This window comes from Antedon bifida, chromosome 3 (assembly GCF_963402885.1).
Source record: "Antedon bifida chromosome 3, ecAntBifi1.1, whole genome shotgun sequence".
Taxonomy (NCBI): domain Eukaryota; kingdom Metazoa; phylum Echinodermata; class Crinoidea; order Comatulida; family Antedonidae; genus Antedon; species Antedon bifida.
The window spans coordinates 772,778-795,898 of NC_136228.1; the positions used below are offsets into that span (position 1 = coordinate 772,778).

Below are 23,121 nucleotides of genomic sequence, written 5' to 3' on the forward strand. Positions count from 1 at the left end.
CTAACTTTATAGATTAAGCAACCAGTGAATCTTAACAACTGAGTCTAGAGGGCAGCAAACAAGATAAAACATAAATACCATGGGAAAAAAATTACTGTTTTGAGGATCTAAAGTTATTAAATAATTTATTAATTTATAATGTGCATAATTTCATAAAATGTTAAAATGGGGAAACAAGATAATTAAAATTTAACAAAAAAAATGTTTCATAAAAAGTTAAAATAACCTGATAAAGTTTAATATTTTTATTAATTACAATACATTATGACAATTAAAATACAGTTAGTACAGTAACTTCTCTAAACTGTTTGTTGTTTCATTCCGAGTAGAGAAGATCCTTTGCAGGAAGTTCGAAACAACCCAAACAGCCGAATATACCTCATAATACACAACAAAAATTACACATGCATACAAGTCTGTTTAGGTTATTGTGTGATCACAGAATTTCGCCCATCCCCCACAAAAATACCAAGGTCTAACAATTATGCACTTGTCAAATGTATGACCCACTATACGACCCCCGGGAGAGGTCATTTGTCCGATGTGCGTCATACCTTATGAATACCATGACGCATCTGTGCATAAAAAATATGACTAATTACTTTTAGGTGACCATGACGCACCCATTTTGACACACTGTGACCATGTTTTTTAAGATATGGTGGGTGGTAAAGTGGCGGACATTGACACACCATTGTTCATTGATGTGACGTACCATCTACTGTAGGTTTTTTGATGCACCCCTGCGTCAATGTTTGTAAAAGACGCACCCATAACGCACCTCTCCCGGGGGTCGTACAGTGGGTCGTACAATTGACGTGCATTAATTGCCCTTGCAATGTCTTAGTTCTGTTAAACAACATGTACATCAACTAAAATAAAAGTTAAATTATACTGAAAAGCAGAAGATGATCTTTTTAAGCTAGAAATCTTGTTTCAGAAATGGTTAACAAAAAAATGAAAAAAATCCTTATTAAATTAGCTACACAGACAGAGAAATATTAATTATACATTAAATAACTGCACAGAATACATCAACTTTGGTTCATCTTGTTGGAGTTTCTATGCATCAGCTAGATATTTTGATTATAGTTAATATAATGGATTTGTAGTGTAGATAGCCAGGGCTAGGCCTACTACTACTAGGCCTAGGCCTAGCCTAGCTTGCTACAAAACAGGCCCGTATCAATTATTATTATTATTAGATTACTGTATTCTAGTCTAGGCCTAGTATTTGTAAAAATGGTGTAATCACTAACTAATATAATCAGGTTTAATTACCAACGACATAGGCTAGGCCTAGCCTAGCTGGGCTAGCCTCTAGAGTATCTTGTTTAGTGAGGTTAGGGACTAGGGCTTACTAAATAAAGGAGAATTCACCTACCTAGCCTAGGCCTAGCTAGGCTAGGCCTAAGCTAGTTTTGATACTCACCCAGAAGACATTGTAGAACCAAATTCTGATCCATCTTCATCATCCACTCCTCCACTAAACATTGTAAACCTTTGATACTGATTTGTGACTTTATATTACTGATTTTAAATAAAATTCTTCCGGGTTGTTTATCTAGCTGGCTGGTGAGAAAAACCCATAGCACTCACGTGATTTTGTGTTTGTAGACAAAATGTTGACAAATAAAATGGTCGCCAGTTTGTTCCTCATATTTACATTTACAAACAGAAATTGAGGAAACAAAAATTATTAACAAAACTGGAAAATGCTATAAACCAATTTGCTAACTCCCTTTATTTAATAATAATAGATAGATAGACATACTAAATTGCTAAACTAAATGTTATTTTATTGAATGTAGTTTATCTGTTATATAAATATCTATACTAATAATCAAATCAGATCCATATAACAGATAAACTACATTATTAAAACCAATCAAGATATACCGGAAAACGAAACAAATACAGTAAATAAAGCAAATGATTATTACTACTAATTACAATAAATCTTCAGAACCTTAAAAACCCCAAAAACATGAAATATGAAGAATAATTATGTGACATTAAAATGGCATATTCAACAACAACAAATTGAAAAATTAGTTTTCAGGGGGACAATACATCTTTAAGGTTGATGTAAATATATAATGACAAATATTACATACAATATTGACAATCACTAAAATAGAAAATATTTATTTATGATAATTGGACTCTGTATTAACATACGAAAAGATATTAAAATTCAGTGGCTTGTTTCTATTTTATATCACTGTGCTACACTGGCGCCAAATTGAGTCCACTTGAGCACAGTGTATTAACATACGAAAAGATATTAAAATTTAGTGGCTTGTTTCTATTTTATATCACTGTGCTACACTGGCGCCAAATTGAGTCCACTTGAGCACAGTGTATTAACATACGAAAAGATATTAAAATTCAGTGGCTTGTTTCTATTTTATATCACTGTGCTACACTGGCGCCAAATTGAGTCCACTTGAGCACAGTGTATTAACATACGAAAAGATATTAAAATTTAGTGACTTTTTTTTCTATTTTATATCACTATGCTCCCATGCCGCCAAATTGGTTCAACTTGAGCACAGTGTATTAACATACAAAAAGATATTAAAATTCAGTGGCTTGTTTCTATGTTATATCACTGTGCTACACCGGCTCCAAATTGGGTCCACTTGAGCACAGTGAACATAAGAAAAGATATTAAAATTCAGTGGCGTGGCTTGTTTCTATTTTATATCACTGTGCTACACTGGCTCCAAATTGGGTCCACTTGAGCACAGTGTATTAAAATACGAAAAGATATTAAAATTCAGTGACTTATTTCTATTTTATATCACTGTGCTCCACTGGCTCCAAATTGGGTCCACTTGAGCACAGAGTAATAACATACGAAAAGATATTAAAATTAAGTGACTTATTTCTATTTTACTAATATCACTGTGCTCCACGACAGCTCATACCCCAAATTAACTAACGCCACGGAGCTAACTCCAGCGACGCTTGAATGATTTTGACCTTATTTCAAAATATTTACCAATTAGTTCTTGTTTTTTTACTGTAAATGTTATTGCGGATATAAAAACAAGCTATTTAGCTACTCCCTGCTCTTCGATTAAAAGCGCATGAATGGCTTAGGGTGAAATAAAAGTAAATAATGGCAAAAAGCAGAGTGTTTTTCGGGAATGAATTGATTTAGAAATCAAGTACTTACTATATTTCAAGAAATGGTTAAAAAAAAACAAAAGATGGTCATCAAGACAGTGTAAAATCTAAAAAGGAACCAATGGTTTAACTTTTAAAACGTAAATGATAGTTGGACTTCTTTGTTTAACGCCATTCATTAATATAACGAACAACCTGAGCATTTTAATCCGTGGATTACCTTACCGCTTGCGTAAGCCACGCCATTCTTACGCGGACGTGTGAACGTACCCTTTGTTTGTTTTCTGCATCCTGCAGCTAGGGCCTAGGCCTAGATATATAAACAGTTTTAGAAGGGTAAACATTCTATGATATGAGGGCACTGTTTGATTAGGTAATAATTGTTTACTTTTAATGGAAACTTTTTCCGGATTACTATGGTTTGGCCCAGAAATGATTACTTATTACTTATAGCATTTTTAATTATTTCACACAGTTTTTTTTTTTATTGAATTTAGTTATAGACATTTATGTCGACATTCATTTAAATTGTTACCTGGACAAGATTGGTGTTGGACAAAAACTTGTATTTTTAACAACTAGGTTTGGTATCATTACACTAAAATAATCAGAAGACAAACTAAGAGCACTTTAACTGACTTTATTTATGCAATTAGATACGTTATTGACCCAAATAGATTCCTTTACTAGATTTACTAGATAATAATTAATACAAAATTATGCATAATTCAAAGTAACGATATGACAGAAAATGCAGCTACATACGTAGACAAATATGTAAGCTTCTTTATTATGTAAACTGATTTTGTATAAGTTCTAAAGATACCCAAACTTAAAGCTCAGGTACAGGCATGAATTTTAAATATACTGTCTGGTTAATTGTACATAAATCAATTATTTGTAATAGAAATCAAGATGAAAAAAAACATGAATTTCCCCTAAAATGGTCAAATACAACATTTGGCAAAATTCTGCTATTAATAACCAGGAATACTTTTTTTCAGTAGATATGTAGTTTAACTTAATGTAATAACATGTCTGGTGTTGTTGTGTTGTGTATCGTCGTCATTTATCCATATCTTCACCTTAACTATTCCAACCAAGAACACGCAGACATACATTTGCTGACCGGTCATTCTCTTGCATAGCTTTAAGGTGGAATACTCTTTACCTTAGGTTCGTGACAAATTAACACACGATGAGTATAATATAACAATGAGTTTAATGAAACAACTAGTAATAAACAACAAGGTGTCGTTGGTAGGAAAACACTAGAGCAAAAGACCTTGAGCAGTACGCGCATCAGGCAGATTACGCAATGTGCGCATGCATACACTACATCTGGTGACTCCCCAGAAGGTGAAAAAAGATGGTGGATATACGGTGGATAATTTTTGCTATAGCAGGAAAATAAAACTCTTAAGTTGAATAAAAATACTAGAAACATAAAATAGAAGTTGTATTACCTAAATTTAGTCATATGATAACATTTGTTACCACACCATTTATTTTTCATAGTTTTTTAAAAATGCCTCTTTATTTACAATATTTGTGTACACAAGAATAGAGATTTTACTGTGTTATTTGAACTATCCCCCAATGGTAAAGATCTTTTTTATTTTATATCAGGTTTGACAATTAATAGTATAAAAATATAAAATTACAAATTAGAAGCGCTTGTTTCATATTTTTTACTAGTGGAAATATATTCCCACAATTGGTACATTGATAAAACAATAATTAGGCCATCTGCTCTCTGTAGAGCAGAAAATAGCCTAATGATAACTGTCTTTTGTAGGGAGTGTAAAGAGTATTCCACCTTAAAGCTATGCAAGAGAATGACCGGTCAGCAAATGTATGTCTGCGTGTTCTTGGTTGGAATAGTTAAGGTGAAGATATGGATAAATGACGAAGATTTCTGCGAGTGTTCTGGAAGGAGACGAGCAATGAAAGATATTGCGGTGATTGTTTATGGATGGCTTTGTAGGTGAGCGTGAGGATCTTGAGTTCTATGCATTGTTTAACCGTAGGCCAATGTAATGAAACAAGATCTGAGCTGATTGGATCATATTTGCGTTTTTTTTAGAATTAGTTGTGCAGCAGTACATGTTCTGAAGTTGGTTGAGCAGAGTTGCATCAATTCCTGATAATAAACTATTTCAATAGTCCATTCTGGAACCAACAAGAGTGTGGATACCGATTTTGGTTGATTCATCAAGAACATCAAGGCCGGCAACAACACTTATGGAGAGTAGGTTGATCTTTTCTAACTGGGATCGGAAATCAAATGATGTGGTCAGTTTTAATGTAAATATCGCTTTATCAGTAACAGTGTGCATCAGACTAATAAACATCATCTGGCAGTTCAGTCATATGTTTAAGTACCTCCATTATCTGAAATTCAAAAAAGGCAAAATATTATATAATTGAAAATGATTATCATTTGTCAAGAAGGTACCAAGTAGCATGCTTTCTGGGTGTCGTGGGTCAACTTGCGGTCATGTATGCTTTACGGCCCCTAAACAATTGCTAATAGTTTTCTTTAGACGAATTTTAATGATTATTTCTTGCTCATAAATAATTTCTTTTTATGCAATAGACAGTCTCTTGTAATAAAAAATAAAAGAGGAAAAGCCCAGGGCCAGATTTCACTGCCAAAATTACTTACACAGGTTTTACTTTCATGACCCTTATCGCATGCCTCTAACATAACGTGTCCGCTGAACTGTTGTTGAGCTGATAAATGCACTACGCTCCCCAACTTTAAAGTCACATTGTTACGAACTTCTGTTTGTTGTTGAAATCTTATCTGAAATAATAATACTACAATAATATCCGCACTCGTACACTGGTTTCTTTCAGTGGACTAAATGAGCAATTTATAACGATATGTTATAATTACTTACCCCTTTTGGTACCAAACATTTCGCAGAATCAAATACAGCACTACATAGCAGTTTTCCCTAATGGATAAATAAATAAAATAAAATAACATCCACCTATGTTTGCTTTGTTTAAAAACTTCATAAGATTTTTAGACAAAAAATCGTCATGCATGTGTACATACTGTTAAATAACCCAAGACAATCTACATATTTAATAATGTATTAACTGAACAATTTGGCCATTACTACATTACTTACCAAACATTTACTGGCCATTTTCACCTGAAAAGGAAGGAAATAGATCATGTTTAATATTTTTGGTGACAACCATATGCATGGTATAGGCCTACATGTACGATTACAATTCCTTTGAAAAGATTGACTTCCACCGCATGAATGGTAGGCCTATATGTACGATTAAAATTTCTTTGAAAAGCTTGAATTCCATCGCATGAATGGTAGGCCTACAGTACATGTACGATTAAAATTGCTTTGAAACACTTGACTTCTACCGCATGAATGGTAGGCCTACACGATTACAATACTATGAATAGTACTTAGCAGAGCCTACGGCAATAGTTACACAATACATGGACTTGTTTCATTACAAATATAATAGGTTTATAATATATATGTACTTTACAAGATAATACAACACAATAATAAACAACAAAATTTGTTTTTCTGCGTAAATATCAAAATTAAGAATGCAATTGAAATGACTTACTCTTTGCACGTGCTTTCCGACTGCCTGGCTGTGTGCAAAAGGACAAACAACCGGAACCGTCGAGTTATATGTTATAGTCATGACGTATTTGATTGGGTGACCTTTGAGGTCAACAGAAAAACGATATAGCAGTACACAAAAATTGTTTGATACAAACGGAGAGGCACACAAGCTATGGCAAAACAGCATCAAGGGTAAGTTAAATAAGGTAGAGAATAAATGGAAAAAAAAACCACAAACAATACAGAATACATGAATGTACAGCATTCAGCAAGCATCTCATTGATTGACTTTTGATAAAATTACCTTCTAGGCGTAATAAGGTGCATTGAAGCATAATAATGCTTTATAATATTCACTATGTATAATATGCATTATGTATATTATAAAAGAAAGCCCTATTATATTCATATACTGTACTATCATATCTGAAAGCTCTGCAATTTCTTTCTGGCTGTTTTACTTTATCTTTTATTTATCTTTTTGCTTATTTTGTTTGTATCTCCATTGAGATCCAGTCACTGTACCTACAGCATTGTCATTTTTCAGTACTTACATTTGGATTTATAAACTATATCATGAATATGGGGTTAAAGACTAAAATGACACTACAATTTTATTTAAATTTCGAGTACTGTAGATAGAGCATAAAGTTATCACATAATAAAATGCTGAATTGTACGTGCTCACATTTGGCACACTGATGTTTCTCGACGGGCCGCACACAATAGGCTATAGCGCTTTTTTTTAATTATAAGGATAAACAGTAAAAAAAGGCAAAACAGTAATTTGACGTCTTAGCAGCCATGTTTCGACTGATCACGTCTTTGAAGTTTTAATTAATTACACCTATCCTTGGAACATAATGTATTTTGTATATCACGGCTGTGACTTAAATAATAAGTATAACCGCTTAAAGCAACAATTCAAAACTAGACCACAACTTAAGCAAAAAGGTTAATAAACGTATCATAAAAATAAATGCAAAATATCTAAAACCATTGAAATAAAAAAAATGTAAATGAATAAAAATAAACACACACAAACAAAGCGAATTCAACTGGTCTTTAATTAATCAACAAGTGTGAGCAATATATCATCAGATAATACACCAAAAAAACACCAAAAATATATGGTTTGGTATTTTATATTTTTTCGTTAGTGTCCACGCGCATCATCTAATTCACCAAGATCACCATGTGCACTTTTTTTGTGTTTTCAAGCAGCTGTAGTTTTATTATTCCAATATTTATATTTATTATTTATTATACAATACTATATATAGTATATTTTATCATTGAAATGTTTTAAACTGCCGACTGATTGACAGAGTTCAACCTGCATGTCTCTCATCTACTTCTTGCCCTCCTATTCGTCATGTGCATGCACGTTGTCACTTTCTGATTGCACACAGATTATTCACACAGCACAATTTTTGCTTTAGCGTCTTTTATTTTCGTAAAGTCTTACCATATTTATTTGAATAAACGCCTGGAGCGATGTGATTAACACAATTAATATCGAGGAGTGATAAAATATGGTAAAAATTGTATAAAAATGCTAGGTAAATTGTAGATCATGTCAATCAATCAATTCTACTTCAAATAGATATATGTTGTAATACATGTGTGTATATGCATGTGGCGGGGAATAGAATAATGTTCTATGGGGAGTTTATTCGGGAGAGGCACTTATTCAAAGCAGGGGGTTTATTCAAATAAATACGGTAACACAATAAAGTTTCATATCCAGTATTGCTTTCATTTTTTAGCTTACAGATATTTCAAAGTGAAGAAATACTTTGTGTATAACAAAATCAATGGTCGTAAACAGTTTTATTCTCGACAATTTTTTAAATATTTTTTTAATAATGTCAGGGAGAAGTGCGCTTTTACTATACTTACTCATCCCATGCGAATTGGGAGACCAGTCTTTTTGACTGATTGGGCCACCCTGGTTAAATATTATGAATAAATAAATAAATAATTGGTATATAACCACATATTAAGGCAGAAAAAGACTGTGTGGAGCACAGGTTACTGGTAGTTAAGTATAAATGATGGTTTGAATTTACAAACCTTGAGTACAGTCCCACCTCGGGTACCCTACCCCCACCTTTACTTCACTTTCATATATAAGCATTTCCCTGGGTAAAGTCGCAGGATATAATTTTGACATTTGGACAGTTAGACCTAGCCTTCAGTAGTTGGATTTAAAAAAAAAAATCCCCACCAAAAATAATAGTAATTTCTCTGAATTCAGCTGATTTAAAAGACATTGGTTATCATAAAGTTGAATACAAACAAATGCTATCTTTTTTGTTTCAACATAATTGTTACTACAAGATATGCTTGTTATTATCGTTCACCCTCTAACTACATTAAATATTTATAGCTCGAGCATTGGAGAAACTTGCACAAGTTTATGTCGATCTAGGTCATCAAATTGAAAACATGATCAACTCTTTGCGTTATGGTAGTGTCAATGAACTGGGCCTGGACTGTTTGCTAGCATAGTGTAGGCCTTAAACTACAGTTTAGGTTGTTCCCTTCAATTTGAATTCTCAATTAAAGTATAATTTCTACACAGGAATTTAGGTTTAGACAGGCTATTATTGGATCATAGGCAAATTGTTGAAATAACAGATGTCACTTTGCAGAATGATCATCACTTTCGGTTCATACATGTTGGGATTCCCACCATAGTCCCACCTCCCACATTCAGACAAATATCACATGCAAGGTGGGTGAAATTATAGCCAGGGAACTACAAACTATTATAATAGTCAACATTTTATATTAGATAAAGTCACAAGTTTTACTTAAAACTTGGGTACCTGCATGGATTTCAGATATAAATATTTGGTTAAAATGTACAAAAATGAACAATGTGTTTTAAAGAAAGTGCTTTTTTTTAATGTGAAAACTAAAAAAAAAATGTTAAGAAATTATGAAACAAAGGGGGAATATCAATATGTATAATTACTCACTACTCATTCATTGGAGCTGTAAACTGCCAGAAAACTAATTTAAAACCGACAGACAAGCAGAAATCGCCTGGTATTATACAAAATTAAGAAAAATTGACCAGACTTTAACTACAGAACTGAATTCATATTATTTTTAATCACCAATATCAACATGTACTGTACAATATAAATATTAAAAGCAAGTGATTTAAATTCAGATTGGTTTGAAATCCATTAATTAAAAATACTTGTGTGTTTAATGTTTAAATTAATAAGCCACACCTATTCAATTTAATTCAATATAAATAAATCTTCTAAAATAATAATAATATTAACATAATATAATAAAGATAAGAAAAGAACAGAGGGGAAAAGGAGACAAATTCATTGAAAGAAGTATACTAACAGAATGAAATGTAAAATGCACATTTCATATATTTGTATTAAAGCCAGCATGTACCAGCAGACGCAACATCATGTACAAGCCATTGCAACAATAGTTTAAGCTAAAATGATGCTAGTACAGCTAAATATTTACAGCAACGTTCCCCACGTTTCAGCTTTGTGGCTATGTGTGGCTACGAGGTGTTGTGTTTGATCGTGATTCCATGAGATGTATTGTTTTTTTTCGCGATCCTACAAGAAGCATTGATTTGCCACGCTTCTTATATGTGTTATTTACCCCATTGTTACCATCTATCAAGGGAAACAATGTTCGAAATTGTAAACAATACTGAAACTTTGTTGTTTTGTATGTAATTGTTGGCCTATCCTATTATTGTCAATACAGCAGTTACACATATTTATTTTTCCTAGCCAGAGTCTAGTGCAAACAGTACAAACTAAAAATATTATACGATCACCTTCCGGCAAGGGCCATATTGTAAATTGAAAATCAAAATAAACATTGTATCATCTCAAAGTTTCTTTAATTTGATGGCAAATTATTGCAAAATAGAAATTTCCCACTCACATGGGTTGGCCAACTTCTAGCAAAACAGGATACTGCCAGTATCAACATGTTTTGATCACATGAAAAGGCAAGGCCCGTCCACTCCATAGTAATTATCAATAGTTAAGATCTGGAAGGCGATTGAGGACTGCTCGAGGTAGAACAAAACGCTGTCCCACATGTTTTTTGCCCCAGTCACGGTGTACACGGTGGGTTATGGGTTATTGGATTATTTAATTAATTCTATTAATGGTGGTGATTATTATAATCGGAGAAGTAAGTAATAGCTGTACTGTATATTTATAGATTACTAGCCCAGTCGGATAGTGAAAACAAAAAATAGACCTATCTTGCTACCCTAACTATTGTCACCTCTTACATAAAGGGTCTTTGTATTCTGGTAACCTCCTGACCACTTCATTGGCCAGATTCCTATATGCTTTTGCCTGGTCACTCTCAGGGTCAGACACAACAATCGGTGCACCTTCATCTGACGTTTGCCTTATGCTCAGATGTAGAGGAATATCAACTGAGGGAAAAAAAGTATTTCAAAATTGTTAATGGTCAATGGAAAAACACACATTTGAAACTTTTAATCAAGTTATTAACTTGACATATTATTTACACTAATGCAACATAGAGGGAGTACCATTTGACATTTAGTTCATGTAGATTGTTGTAACAATTTATTATGGATTGACTAAAGGTCTCGTGTGTTTATTACATATATTTTTACCTAGTGTATCTAGACCCAGCTCCTTAGCTACCACATTTGCTCCATCATGACCAAATATATGAGTGCTGTGTCCACACTTAGGACAGTTAAATACACTCATGTTCTGCACCAGACCCAAAACCTACAAAACAATATCATGTGACAATAATAAATACAAATGTAGACAGAATACATAAAAATCGGACATTCAGAGGTTATTGCAAATATTCAGAATGCCTATGGTTTTCTGTACAATGCTATAGATAACCATTTAAATTAGTAATAGTTGTTTAGGGTCTTAATAAATCTTACAATTTCTATTACTAGTTTTATTATGATCAACATACATAATCAACAGTGTAGATCGCGAGGGGACTGTGTGGCCAGGGGAGGGGATGGTCTCTTTTCTTTTAGATAGCAAGCACCTAAAATTTGTATAATTCAGATACTTCCTATTTCAGAAACTTTTTTATTTTTCATCGTCTATATTTGTAACTTCCAATGCATGCTATCATTTGTATTTGTGTGTGTGTATACAATACCGAATCAATCATGAACATTATACTGTATCAAACCGTGTCCAATATTTTTTCCTAATCATTATACTTACTGGTATATTAACATTATATTGTATCAAACCATGTCCAATATTTTATCATTATACTTACTGGTATATTAACATTATATTGTATCAAACCATGTCCAATATTTTATCATTATACTTACTGGTATATTAACTTTCCTAAACATCTCTGCTCCTCGTCTTGCATCCATCAAAGCAATATCTTGTGGAGTGCTTACAATAACAGACCCTATACAAACAGTCAAAGGATATCCATCAATTAAAGAAGTAAATAAAGTTAGCCAATATCTTGTGGAGTGCTTACAATAACAGACCCTATACAAACAGTCAAAGGATATCCATCAATTAAAGAAGTAAATAAAGTTAGCCAATATCTTGTGGAGTGCTTACAATAACAGACCCTATAGAAACAGTCAAAGGATATCCATCAATTAAAGAAGTAAATAAAGTTAGCCAATATCTTGTGGAGTGCTTACAATAACAGACCCTATAGAAACAGTCAAAGGATATCCATCAATTAAAGAAGTAAATAAAGTTAGCCAATATCTTGTGGAGTGCTTACAATAACAGACCCTACAGAAACAATAATATAATAATAATAACATATCCATCAATTGAGTGGAGTTGTAGTTTGGTGGTTATGATGCTTGGCTACCACTCCAAGGGTCTTGGAGTCACATGTCAGGAAGGACAAAATTACATCTCCACTCCCAAAGACTTGTAATAAGACTTTGTTTATGTAGAGCATCTTGTGTATATGTTAGTCTTGTGAACCTCTGAGGGTCCCTAATGATCAGCAATTGCTGGATGGATCACCCTCATTAAATAAAATATTAAAGAAGTAAATAAAGTTAACCAATATCTGTATTATGTACTGGTATCTTTGACACGTGTATAGATGACCGAGAATTGCTGAACACGTTCAGCCATTTCAAAGAAATTGGTTTATGTTCTGCTGTTGAAAACGCCATTTCAAAGCCTAAATATCTTGGGGAATCAGAAATGTCCTCAGCACAAACAGTGCTTTTAGGTAGAAAGGTCTCAGCACTATGGCTATTATAATATAGATAACTATTAATTATAATTTAATAGTATTAACATATGAAAGGTTCCTATTTCATAAAACAACTGCAAACTCTTAAGCCTAAATATTTGATTTTAAAACAGTAAGAATGGAAAAAAAAACGGAAACAAATTGTGGAAAGCGCAATGTCGGAAGACGGAAAACGTTAGGAAGAGAGAGAGAAGACTTACCATCGACTGGGATAAGTTGTGAAATTGATAGCTGTGTATCACCTGTACCAGGTGGCATGTCAACCACCAAGTAGTCCAATGGGCCCCATGACACCTGTAGTCAAACAAATTATTATGTTATCAAGTAAATTCATAATTTTATTCAGTAGCTTTGGGCAGAACATTGACCGACTAAAACTGAAGAAGGGTTGGTAGGGGTGTCAGGTCATGGGTCATCAAAGTGATCATAATTGTACTGGTTTTAAACTACATTTGAAAACCACCCTGTAGTGGGGGCTGGAGTGGGGATATCAGCTCTGATGTTAGCACTATATAATCCTGATATAACAATGTAAATAATGAAATGTGTGGTATAATTCAATTCCTCATTACTGGTCTATATATTAATTTATAAAACAGAAAATATGTAAAAAGGTAAAAAACAATAGAAAAGTTTTAAAAGTATAATGCTGGAGGTATAGTAATTATCCTAGAAAAAAAAGGACAGAAGCAATGTATGTTTCCCAATACCTGTCTAATCAACTTCTCAACAGCAGACATCACCATTAGACCTCTCCACACAATAGGTGATGTCTCATCCACCAGAAATCCCATTGACATACTACATATAAACATGTAAACATTCATTAGCATATATAAGGTATCTTAGTGTTAAACATTTACCTAATAAATGGTGATTACATAAAAAAAAATAATAGGTTCATCCACAAAATACATAAAACAGATGTTTTGTATATAAATACAAAATAAACATACCAGGTTATCCCAAAGTTGGTTAATGGCCTCATGAGATTTTCTGAAAAAAAAAAATTGAATTTATTTAAATTTACATACTATGATGCATGGTACAATAACTACTGACAACAGACAATTTTCCATAACACTATTTACTGTAACAACATATTTCCAAAGAGTGAAAGTCGCTGTCCTCCTCCACTCCACCTCTTGAAATATGAAAACAATCCTGAAATCTGACAAGATTTGAACCCATGACCCAGTGCATCATCAACACCACCATTGTTGCTATTATTTTTGTTAAACTTCAATTTTAAATCTTTTATTTGAGATTGCAATAAACTTTCCTCGTATCATAATCGTTGCTATTAATTCAATTCAATTCAATTCAATTCAATAAACTTTATTGTCAAACTCATAAAGGGTTTGATACTTTGGCTGAAAGTACACACATTAAAATTGTCTAAAAACATAGTCGCACAAACAGTAAAAAAGAATAAAATCACATAAAACAGAGAACAAGATGTTACTAATTAATATGCAGTGCAATAAATAATAACATAATATTTCACTTGTTTGACCATCTTCAATTTTATTAAATATTTAACAAATAAAAAGTAAGCATACTGTTTGTTAACTCGGGTTGCTGACCACTTAAGTTCATCATTCTTGGAATTGAAGGTCCATAAATATCAGCATCTAGGAGACCAACAGAGGCGGACTATAAAGAAGAAACAATGCACACACATTACAAAGATCCTACAGTATTGCAAGGATAAACTCTCTCACAGTATGAACATTGGTTTGGAAGACTGTGTACTATTATTACTTAAATGTGTTTACATACCTTGTTATTTGCAGCTATACCAAGAGCAAGATTGACTATAAAAATAAATCAATATAAATATTTATCAATTCGATATGTATTGTTATCAAGGGATGTGCACTTATTTACTATTTATTAGTATTTTTTGCAGTATACAGTATTACTTTTATTTTTGTTAAAAGATGTATTGTCCCCCAAAAACATGAAAAATTAAGATTAATTAAATCAGACTTTGAGTAGGCTATTTATTTTTTAGTTTTAATAAAGTGAAACTTCCGTAGAAAAAAAATTGGAAAAAAATAATGTTTTCACTTATTAAAAATAACATGATATTATAAATTCAACCAAAAATCCATTTGGCTGGCAGCCAATTTCACCATTTTTTGCTTTAAATTCCAGTTTTATCAGGTAAATAAATTAAGTAGTATTTTAAGTACATTTTTTTCGATCCAATTTTTGGTCGAAGTCAATAACTATTATGTAACATTAAAATGGCATATTCAACAAAAAAAATGTAAACAATTATTTTTCAGGGTGACAATACATCTTTAAACTATACTCTATAAATAAAGTGAGAATTATGTACACTTGCGGTACTCAATAAATGGCCAGTTAAATATAATAATTTCTTAGCATCAAGATTGTAACAGCAAAGGGTCCTGGGTTCAAGTCCCGTCACATGTCAGGATTTTTTCTAAGGACCAAATTACTCCACTCCCAAAGACTTGTAATAAGACTTTGTTTATGTAGAGCATCTTGTGTATATGTTTGTCTTGTGAACCTCTGAGGGTCCCTAATGATTAGCAATAGCTGGATGGATCACCCTCATTAAATATGGTTAAAAAAAAAAACAGTGGCTTTGCCACGGGAGCCAACATGGTCTCAGGTGCTTGTATGGCATGCAAATAGTAAATAGTTCGGTCCTGCTAAACACCACATGCCACCAAACACGTATGGTGCGCTGTGTGACGTGTGGTTTCCATTGGTTGATGTGTTGTGCGATGTGAGACGTATGGTGCGACGTGTGGTGCAATGTGTGACGTGTGGTGCAATGTGTGACGTGTGGTGCGATGTGAGACGTGTGGTGCAATGTGAGACGTGTGGTGCGATGTGAGACGTGTGGTGCAATGTGAGACGTGTGGTTCGATGTGTCGTGTGGTGCGCTGTGTGACGTGTGGTGTGCAGTGTGACGTATGGTGCGCTGTGTGACGTGTGGTGCAATGTGTGACGTGTGGTTTCCATTGGTTGATGTGTTGTGCGATGTGAGACGTATGGTGCGCTGTGTGACGTGTGGTGCAATGTGTGACGTGTGGTGCAATTTGTGACGTGTGGTGCAATGTGTGACGTGTGGTGCGATGTGAGACGTGTGGTGCGATGTGAGACGTGTGGTTCACTGTGTGACGTGTGGTGCGATGTGCGACGTATGGTGCGATGTGCGACGTATGGTGCTCTGTGCGACGTATTGTGCGCTGTGTGACGTATGGTTTGTGTGGCATGTTTGTTAGTAGCTGAACCCAAATAATCTTGTCCATCACCTGCTGTTGTTGATTTTCCTACACCACCTTTCCCAGAAGCCACAAGTATAACCTGGTCTCAGGTGCTTGTATGGCATGCAAATAGTAAATAGTTCGGTCCTGCTAAACACCACATGCCACCAAACACAACTCAAAGCTATAGTACAACACACACCTACTGTAAGGGCGCATTTAGAGGGTTAGGTTCAATTATATTTACGAGTGAAATTGAATATTTAAGAGTTAAACGTGCATGTGTCTAGGATTAGCGTGTGTGGACTAGTATCGTATGTATAGCATTGTGGTGCGATGTGACGTGGCGCACTGTGAGACGTGTGGTTCGCTGTGTGACGTGTGGTGCAATGTGAGACGTGTGGTTCGATGTGTCGTGTGGTGCGCTGTGTGACGTGTGGTGTGTAGTGTGACGTATGGTGCGCTGTGTGATGTGTGGTTCGATGTGACGTGTGGTGCAATGTGAGACGTGTGGTTTGATGTGTCGTGTGGTGCGCTGTGTGACGTGTGGTGTGCAGTGTGACGTATGGTGCGCTGTGTGACGTGTGGTTTCCATTGGTTGATGTGTTGTGCGATGTGAGACGTATGGTGCGCTGTGTGGTGCAATGTGTGACGTGTGGTGCAATGTGTGACGTGTGGTGCAATGTGTGACGTGTGGTGCGATGTGAGACGTGTGGTGCAATGTGAGACGTGTGGTTCGATGTGTCGTGTGGTGCGCTGTGTGACGTGTGGTGTGCAGTGTGACGTATGGTGCGCTGTGTGACGTGTGGTGCAATGTGTGACGTGTGGTTTCCATTGGTTGATGTGTTGTGCGATGTGAGACGTATGGTGCGCTGTGTGACGTGTGGTGCAATGTGTGACGTGTGGTGCAATGTGTGACGTGTGGTGCAATGTGTGACGTGTGGTGCGATGTGAGACGTGTGGTGCGATGTGAGACGTGTGGTTCACTGTGTGACGTGTGGTGCGATGTGCGACGTATGGTGCGATGTGCGACGTATGGTGCTCTGTGCGACGTATTGTGCGCTGTGTGACGTATGGTTTGTGTGGCATGTTTGTTAGTAGCTGAACCCAAATAATCTTGTCCATCACCTGCTGTTGTTGATTTTCCTACACCACCTTTCCCAGAAGCCACAAGTATAACCTGCTTCACTCCTGCAATTGGCCATTTCTTTGGTAGACCTTTTTCTTTCAAATGATTTGCTTTGCTTTTATCTCCTTGGATACCCTACAATGCAAACAAATTAATTATTTAACTATCATGAATCACTCAATCAACACATGCAAGAAATTCACAACAAATGTTTAAAATTCTGCTGCCCGTGATCATATCAGTCCAGTTGTAGTAATCGACATGATGGATTCGGGAGATTAGATGATAGTAGTTTGAGAAATTAAGCTCTCGAACAAATCGTGATGGGTTGAAACGTCCGATAACTATGGCATTAAAAAATAATTTTCATGCATGGTCGACTGGCAGTGCCTAGTATACAAAACTTTTATATTTACGGTTGACCATGGCCATGCCGATAGCCTTTCCAAATGGATACATCACCAGTCCTACTAGTCTAGTTTTTGACCATACACGACGATACAGTATTTTCATGAATTCAGACGATAGATCTAGGTCTAGACTCAAATACAATTATTAGTTACATGCCAAAATATTGCCGAAGAGTGACAAGAAAATAATAATTTAGGCTAGGCCTACCCTAGGGTGTCAGATGAAATCGGTCGCGCTTGAAATCGGTCGCGTTTGAAATCGGTCGCGATAAAATCAACTTCCGGTATTTTGTATGGCGCGCCGCTAGAGCTATACTTTTGATGATATCGGTCGCATTTGAAATCGGTCACGTTTGAAATCGGTCGCGCTATTTTGTATGGATCGAGCGGGATGCATGCTAGAGCGGGATATACATTTTTCGTTTATATAGATTTAATTGATATTTTTTTAGGAACTAGATGATTTATGTGGATATTTTTTACTTGGTTAATAATTTTTATTATCAATCATTAAATTAATTTTTTTTTTGTATTTCACAGGTCTCGGAGAAGGACTGTGTCTTTTCAAAATTGCCATTTCTAAACACGTTTAAATATTATATTAGGCATAATGTTATATTAGGCATATATAATTCTTCTATTTATATGTACTGTAATTAATATATTATATAGAGAATATACGTCTGTCGTGTCTTTTATTATGCAAACAATTACGTATGGTTTTAGGATATTAATAAAATATATAGATAATATGCCGTTATAAATCAATCTACCGGCCTACAGTAGGACTATGATGTACAATGATAGATGTGAGTATAATAATGTATGGATAATAAAGGTGGACACGATTCTCAAAGAGGTAATCTGCACTGATATTTAAACATTTAGATTTACGAACGGCGTATGAATGTGAGACACTGAGTTGCACTTACTTAATTATTTACATTAAATGATTATTATAAATGAAGAAATAAAAGATATTCAAATTAAAATCTATAGTATCGCCGACGTATATACGTAAATTATATATAAATCATACTGTCAAATTATAGAAACAGTGCTTTATTCGGAATTATTATGGATAAGCAAGCCTGTGAGCTACAGCGATTTTAATTGATTATTGATTATCCTTGCCTCCTTAGATTTCCACGTGTCTTGATTTTGTTACCTATGTTTTAAATGTATTTCGATTTTAAAGGCTAAATAAAGAATGAATGAATGAACATGATCTCATAATCGCGTTGAGCATCTATAGCTCATTGGATCGTTTCACAAAAACACATGCAGGAGGCCTATAGACGTTTCAAACGATGGTTATTAGTAATAGACGTCATCTTTACCTCGCCATGGACAAAGATCGTACGTGTTTTGTCCATGATTTAACACTAACAAGTGCATGTTTTTTAAAAAGGGGAAACCCCGTCAGCAAAATAACGTATTGTTAGGGGAAACAGCTCCACGATCATAGAAGGCGCATCTCCACAATATGGCTTATTCAGGCGTTTATTTCAGTAACTCGCCTTTTAACCATCCGCATATAATGATCATTTTACTAAAAACTATTTTAAACATTAGAAATAAAAATATACACGTGATTTGCCTCAACAATAATCATTATAAATAGGCCTACATAATAGAAAAATAACGCTTAAAAAAAGAACGATGTTTCGACTCCATCATGGAGTCATTATCAAGTCCAATGAATAAAATTTAAAAAAACAACTAATTAAATAACACAAGCCAAGGGTCAAAGTTTAAATAACAAAAGACCTATCATTATACACTTAATATTATCCTACATAACGGATAGAAATAAAATAAAAATAAAAATAAGGTGATCGAATAGTATGTTATTAACGACATGGATATGATATAATCTGCCACAGTATGCATAAGTATAAAAATGGATACGCTTGCTTTACGGGCTATATTGTAAAAATTATTGTTTTTAAATAAATTGTTCTCTTTTACGTAATTGTTTGCATAATAAAAGACACGACAGACGGATATTCTCTATATAATAATATATTAATTACAGTACATATAAATAGAGGTAAATTATTATATGCCTAATATAACATTATGCCTAATATAATATTTAAACGTGTTTTAGAAATGGCCATTTTGAAAAGACACAGTCCTTCTCCGAGACCTGTGAAATACAAAAAAAAAAAAATTTAATGATTGATAATAAATATTTATTAACCAAGTAAAAAATATCCACATAAATAATCTAGGCGTAGTTCCTAAAAAATATCAATTAAATCTATATAAACAAAACATGTACATCCCCTCTAGCATGCATCCCGCTCGATCCATACAAAATAGCGCGACCGATTTCAAACGCGACCGATATCATCAAAAGTATAGCTCTAGCGGCGCGCCATACAAAATACCGGAAGTTGATTTTATCGCGACCGATTTCAAACGCGACCGATTTCAGACGCGACCGATTTCATCGTAAACCTACCCTAGGCCCCTAGCCTAGGCCTAGTTTACTCTAGATGGCGCTGAATAGTCGTATAAAATAATATTATTCATAACCACATAGTAAACATTGAAATCTATTACCAAAGGATTCGCATGTGATGACAAGTTCTTTTTATGAATACAAGAAAAGAATGACTTTAAACATTGTTTACTACTTCCGAAAATGAGCCTAGGCCTACATGATGATAACATCCTATCTGCTTTGATTTCCAAATTCCACGTGCGCCCTGCACACACTCCTACTTCTCTACGGAGCGCCATTTATGCCTTTATTAACTTCAATAATAGAAATAGTACTACGGTAACTGCTCAAGTGGACCCAATTTAGCACCAGGGTAGCACAGTGATATAAAATAGAAATAAAAGTAACTACTTTTAATATCGTTTCGTATATACCCATATCACAAAATGACAAACAGAAACATCTTGGCATTCACATTGATTCAAATTTATCTTTTTCTTTTCATGTATGTAAATAAACTCCGTTCCAAACTGGGATTTTCCATCTCCATCTTATCGCGTGCTCGGTCATTTCATTAATAAACACACATCCATACTCCTCTATAACACTATAATCCTCCCACACATTGACTATTGATGTAGTGTTTGGGGAATCATATCGAATATTGACCGAATACAGACCATTCAAATAGAGCATTTCGCATTATCCTTAAAGCTCATCCTCTCACACTACAAACTAACATTTAAATCTTCATACAGTCCAAGATCGCATGCATCTACAACTGGGCTGCCTTGCCTGCAGGTCTGCAAATTGTCTTGCTCCGGAATACCTTGCCCTGCGTCTTGCCAGAATTCCAAATCATCGATGTACCCGAAGTGTCAGTGAGAGGAAATTTGTCGTCCCTTTCCCTAAAACTGAAACTTTTAAGAACAGCTTCATCTAGAGCACCAACATACCTGAATTTGTCTGCTCTAAAAAAATAGTTAATCCCAAAAGAAAAAACTCACCGTTTTGTATAGTATTGTAGGCTATATTTTGTATTTAAGTATATATATATTATATATTCTTATATTTTTAGTCGCGTGGAAGCGACTCTATAGTTCACTATGTCGGTCGGTCGGTCTGTCTGTCGGTCTGTCTGTCGGTCTGTCGGTCTGTCTGTCGGTCCGGTATCACTATGCATTGTAGCACGCGACTTAATGGCTGTTGGCCTTGTTTTAACATAGTTCATCCGTTTTTCTTTTTCCATATATGTTTTTGACTGTCTGCATATGCTGTTTTATGCGGTCACCCTCACAAAATAAGGTTTAATAAAAAAATAAAATAGAAATAAAGTCACTAAATTTTAATATCTTTTCGTATGTTGATACATTGTGCTCAAGTGGACCCAATTTGGCCCTAGTGGAGCACAGTGATTCATTGAAATATAAAATTAAATATTAAGTCTCCAGTACTAGCCCATCCATGGTTGAGGCAGAGCAATGAAAATAGAGCCCAGAAATGCACTTACTTATACTTATTACTATACATAGTCACCTATGATAATTATGATAATGTTAAAATATCAACTATCCAGATGCGACTTCAACATTTTAGGTGGGGTTTTCTACTTTAAAAACTCGACTTCGTATATGCCTAAGGCCTAGCCCGGCGGCGGAATTAGTCTAAGCTTCGAAATTGGTCTGGAAATCGGCATCTTTGCAAATGTTCTATATTTGATCTTATTTCACTCTCCATTAACCCCATACAAAAACCATCGGAGACAAACTATCTGTTTAAAACATGTTTATTCTGGGACGGTGCGGCCATACAGTACACACCAACTACTATGAAGAATCGGACATTTCGGTGACCAATGTTGCAACATTGATTAACAAAATCAAAATTTAACAGTGGGTCGCGTTGACCGCGAATGACTAACAATACCATCTTTTCCACTACACCTGCACAAACTCATTTGCATAACAACGAACGGCATACCAAACTACGGTGAGAGATACATTCTCTTCTCAACACGTAACGTAACGCGTAACGAAGATAATTAATTCCTTTTTTACAATAAAATTGAGGCCACTAAACATAAAATTTACGAGATCAAATACATGTAGCGAAAGCCACAAAAAAAGAGTAAAAATTCAAGGGATAAGCTTATTTTCCACATGGGGTTCTTTTCAAGATTACTTTTGTAAACTAAAGGAGGGGAGTTTCTAGATTCCCGCCCGGAAAATTGTATCTTTACATGATTTGAATTTCTAATAAAGAACAAAATCAAAATGTTACTTTTAAATTTCATTTTGTGGCGTGTTCACCGCGTAGGACTAACAATACCATCTTCCCCATTACACCTGCATTACTCATTTGCATAACAACGCAGGGCTTACCAAACTGTCTAAAATAGCTACAAGGTCCCCATAAATGACACCTATAGTATTTTGAAACATGATATATAAGAGTCTTCACTACCCCACCATGATTGGGGCTGAGCAAAGACAATTTTGAAAAAATATTTATTGAAATATGAAATTCAATATTAAGTCTCCAGTTAAGCTCACCGTGGTTGGGGCAGAGCTCAGAATAAAAGCTTAGTCCCCGGAAATTATGAAACGAAATATAAAAGTCTTCAGGACCAGCCATACAATGGTGATTGTTTCCCAAGTGTGAGACATGCAATGCACGCGGCCGTGAACGGTAATTCAACAAAACAAATTATGAAATACAAACAGAGCGAGAACACAAAAGCCTACTTACTAATTTTAATATTTCTATAATTTAGAAAACAATTACAATTATCACCTTTGATAATTATAATGTTAAATTTCAACTATCCAGATGCGAATTTTAGGTTGGGTTTTAAAAAACTTGA

The 23,121-nt window shown here is 34.5% G+C and overlaps 3 protein-coding genes across 7 annotated transcripts in view; all 3 read right to left on the bottom strand.

Annotated features, from left to right (window-relative positions):
* The window catches only part of LOC144837611 (FK506-binding protein 15-like), a 54,668-nt gene extending 53,106 nt beyond the window's left edge, over nucleotides 1–1,562 (bottom strand). For all 4 annotated transcript variants that reach the window (XM_078692802.1, XM_078692804.1, XM_078692803.1 and 1 more), the window contains exon 1: nucleotides 1,433–1,562. In XM_078692802.1, the coding sequence (XP_078548928.1) occupies nucleotides 1,433–1,494 (62 nt within the window). In that variant the 5' untranslated portion in view covers nucleotides 1,495–1,562. The remainder of the gene's footprint in view (nucleotides 1–1,432) is intronic.
* A 2,247-nt stretch (nucleotides 1,563–3,809) lies between these two features.
* On the bottom strand, nucleotides 3,810–6,828 carry LOC144837332 (uncharacterized). The gene is made up of 5 exons (XM_078692385.1): nucleotides 6,748–6,828; nucleotides 6,279–6,302; nucleotides 6,042–6,098; nucleotides 5,804–5,944; nucleotides 3,810–5,529 (listed from the first exon to the last, which is right to left on the bottom strand). Exons 1-5 carry the CDS (start codon nucleotides 6,826–6,828, stop codon nucleotides 5,479–5,481), a joined length of 354 nt encoding a protein of 117 aa, XP_078548511.1. The 3' UTR covers nucleotides 3,810–5,478.
* Nucleotides 6,829–9,853: 3,025 nt separating this feature from the next.
* On the bottom strand, nucleotides 9,854–20,508 carry LOC144838639 (iron-sulfur cluster transfer protein NUBPL-like). Of its 2 annotated transcripts, XM_078694067.1 has the most exons (10): nucleotides 20,378–20,508; nucleotides 17,396–17,531; nucleotides 14,802–14,836; nucleotides 14,582–14,675; nucleotides 13,976–14,015; nucleotides 13,730–13,820; nucleotides 13,220–13,313; nucleotides 12,109–12,194; nucleotides 11,404–11,524; nucleotides 9,854–11,196 (listed from the first exon to the last, which is right to left on the bottom strand). In XM_078694067.1, exons 1-10 carry the CDS (start codon nucleotides 20,486–20,488, stop codon nucleotides 11,036–11,038), a joined length of 969 nt encoding a protein of 322 aa, XP_078550193.1. In that variant the 5' UTR covers nucleotides 20,489–20,508; the 3' UTR covers nucleotides 9,854–11,035. The 2 variants fall into 2 exon arrangements, with proteins under 2 accessions (XP_078550193.1, XP_078550194.1); XM_078694068.1 differs by lacking the exons at nucleotides 17,396–17,531; nucleotides 20,378–20,508 and adding an exon at nucleotides 16,316–16,364.
* Between the last annotated feature and the right edge of the window lie 2,613 nt (nucleotides 20,509–23,121).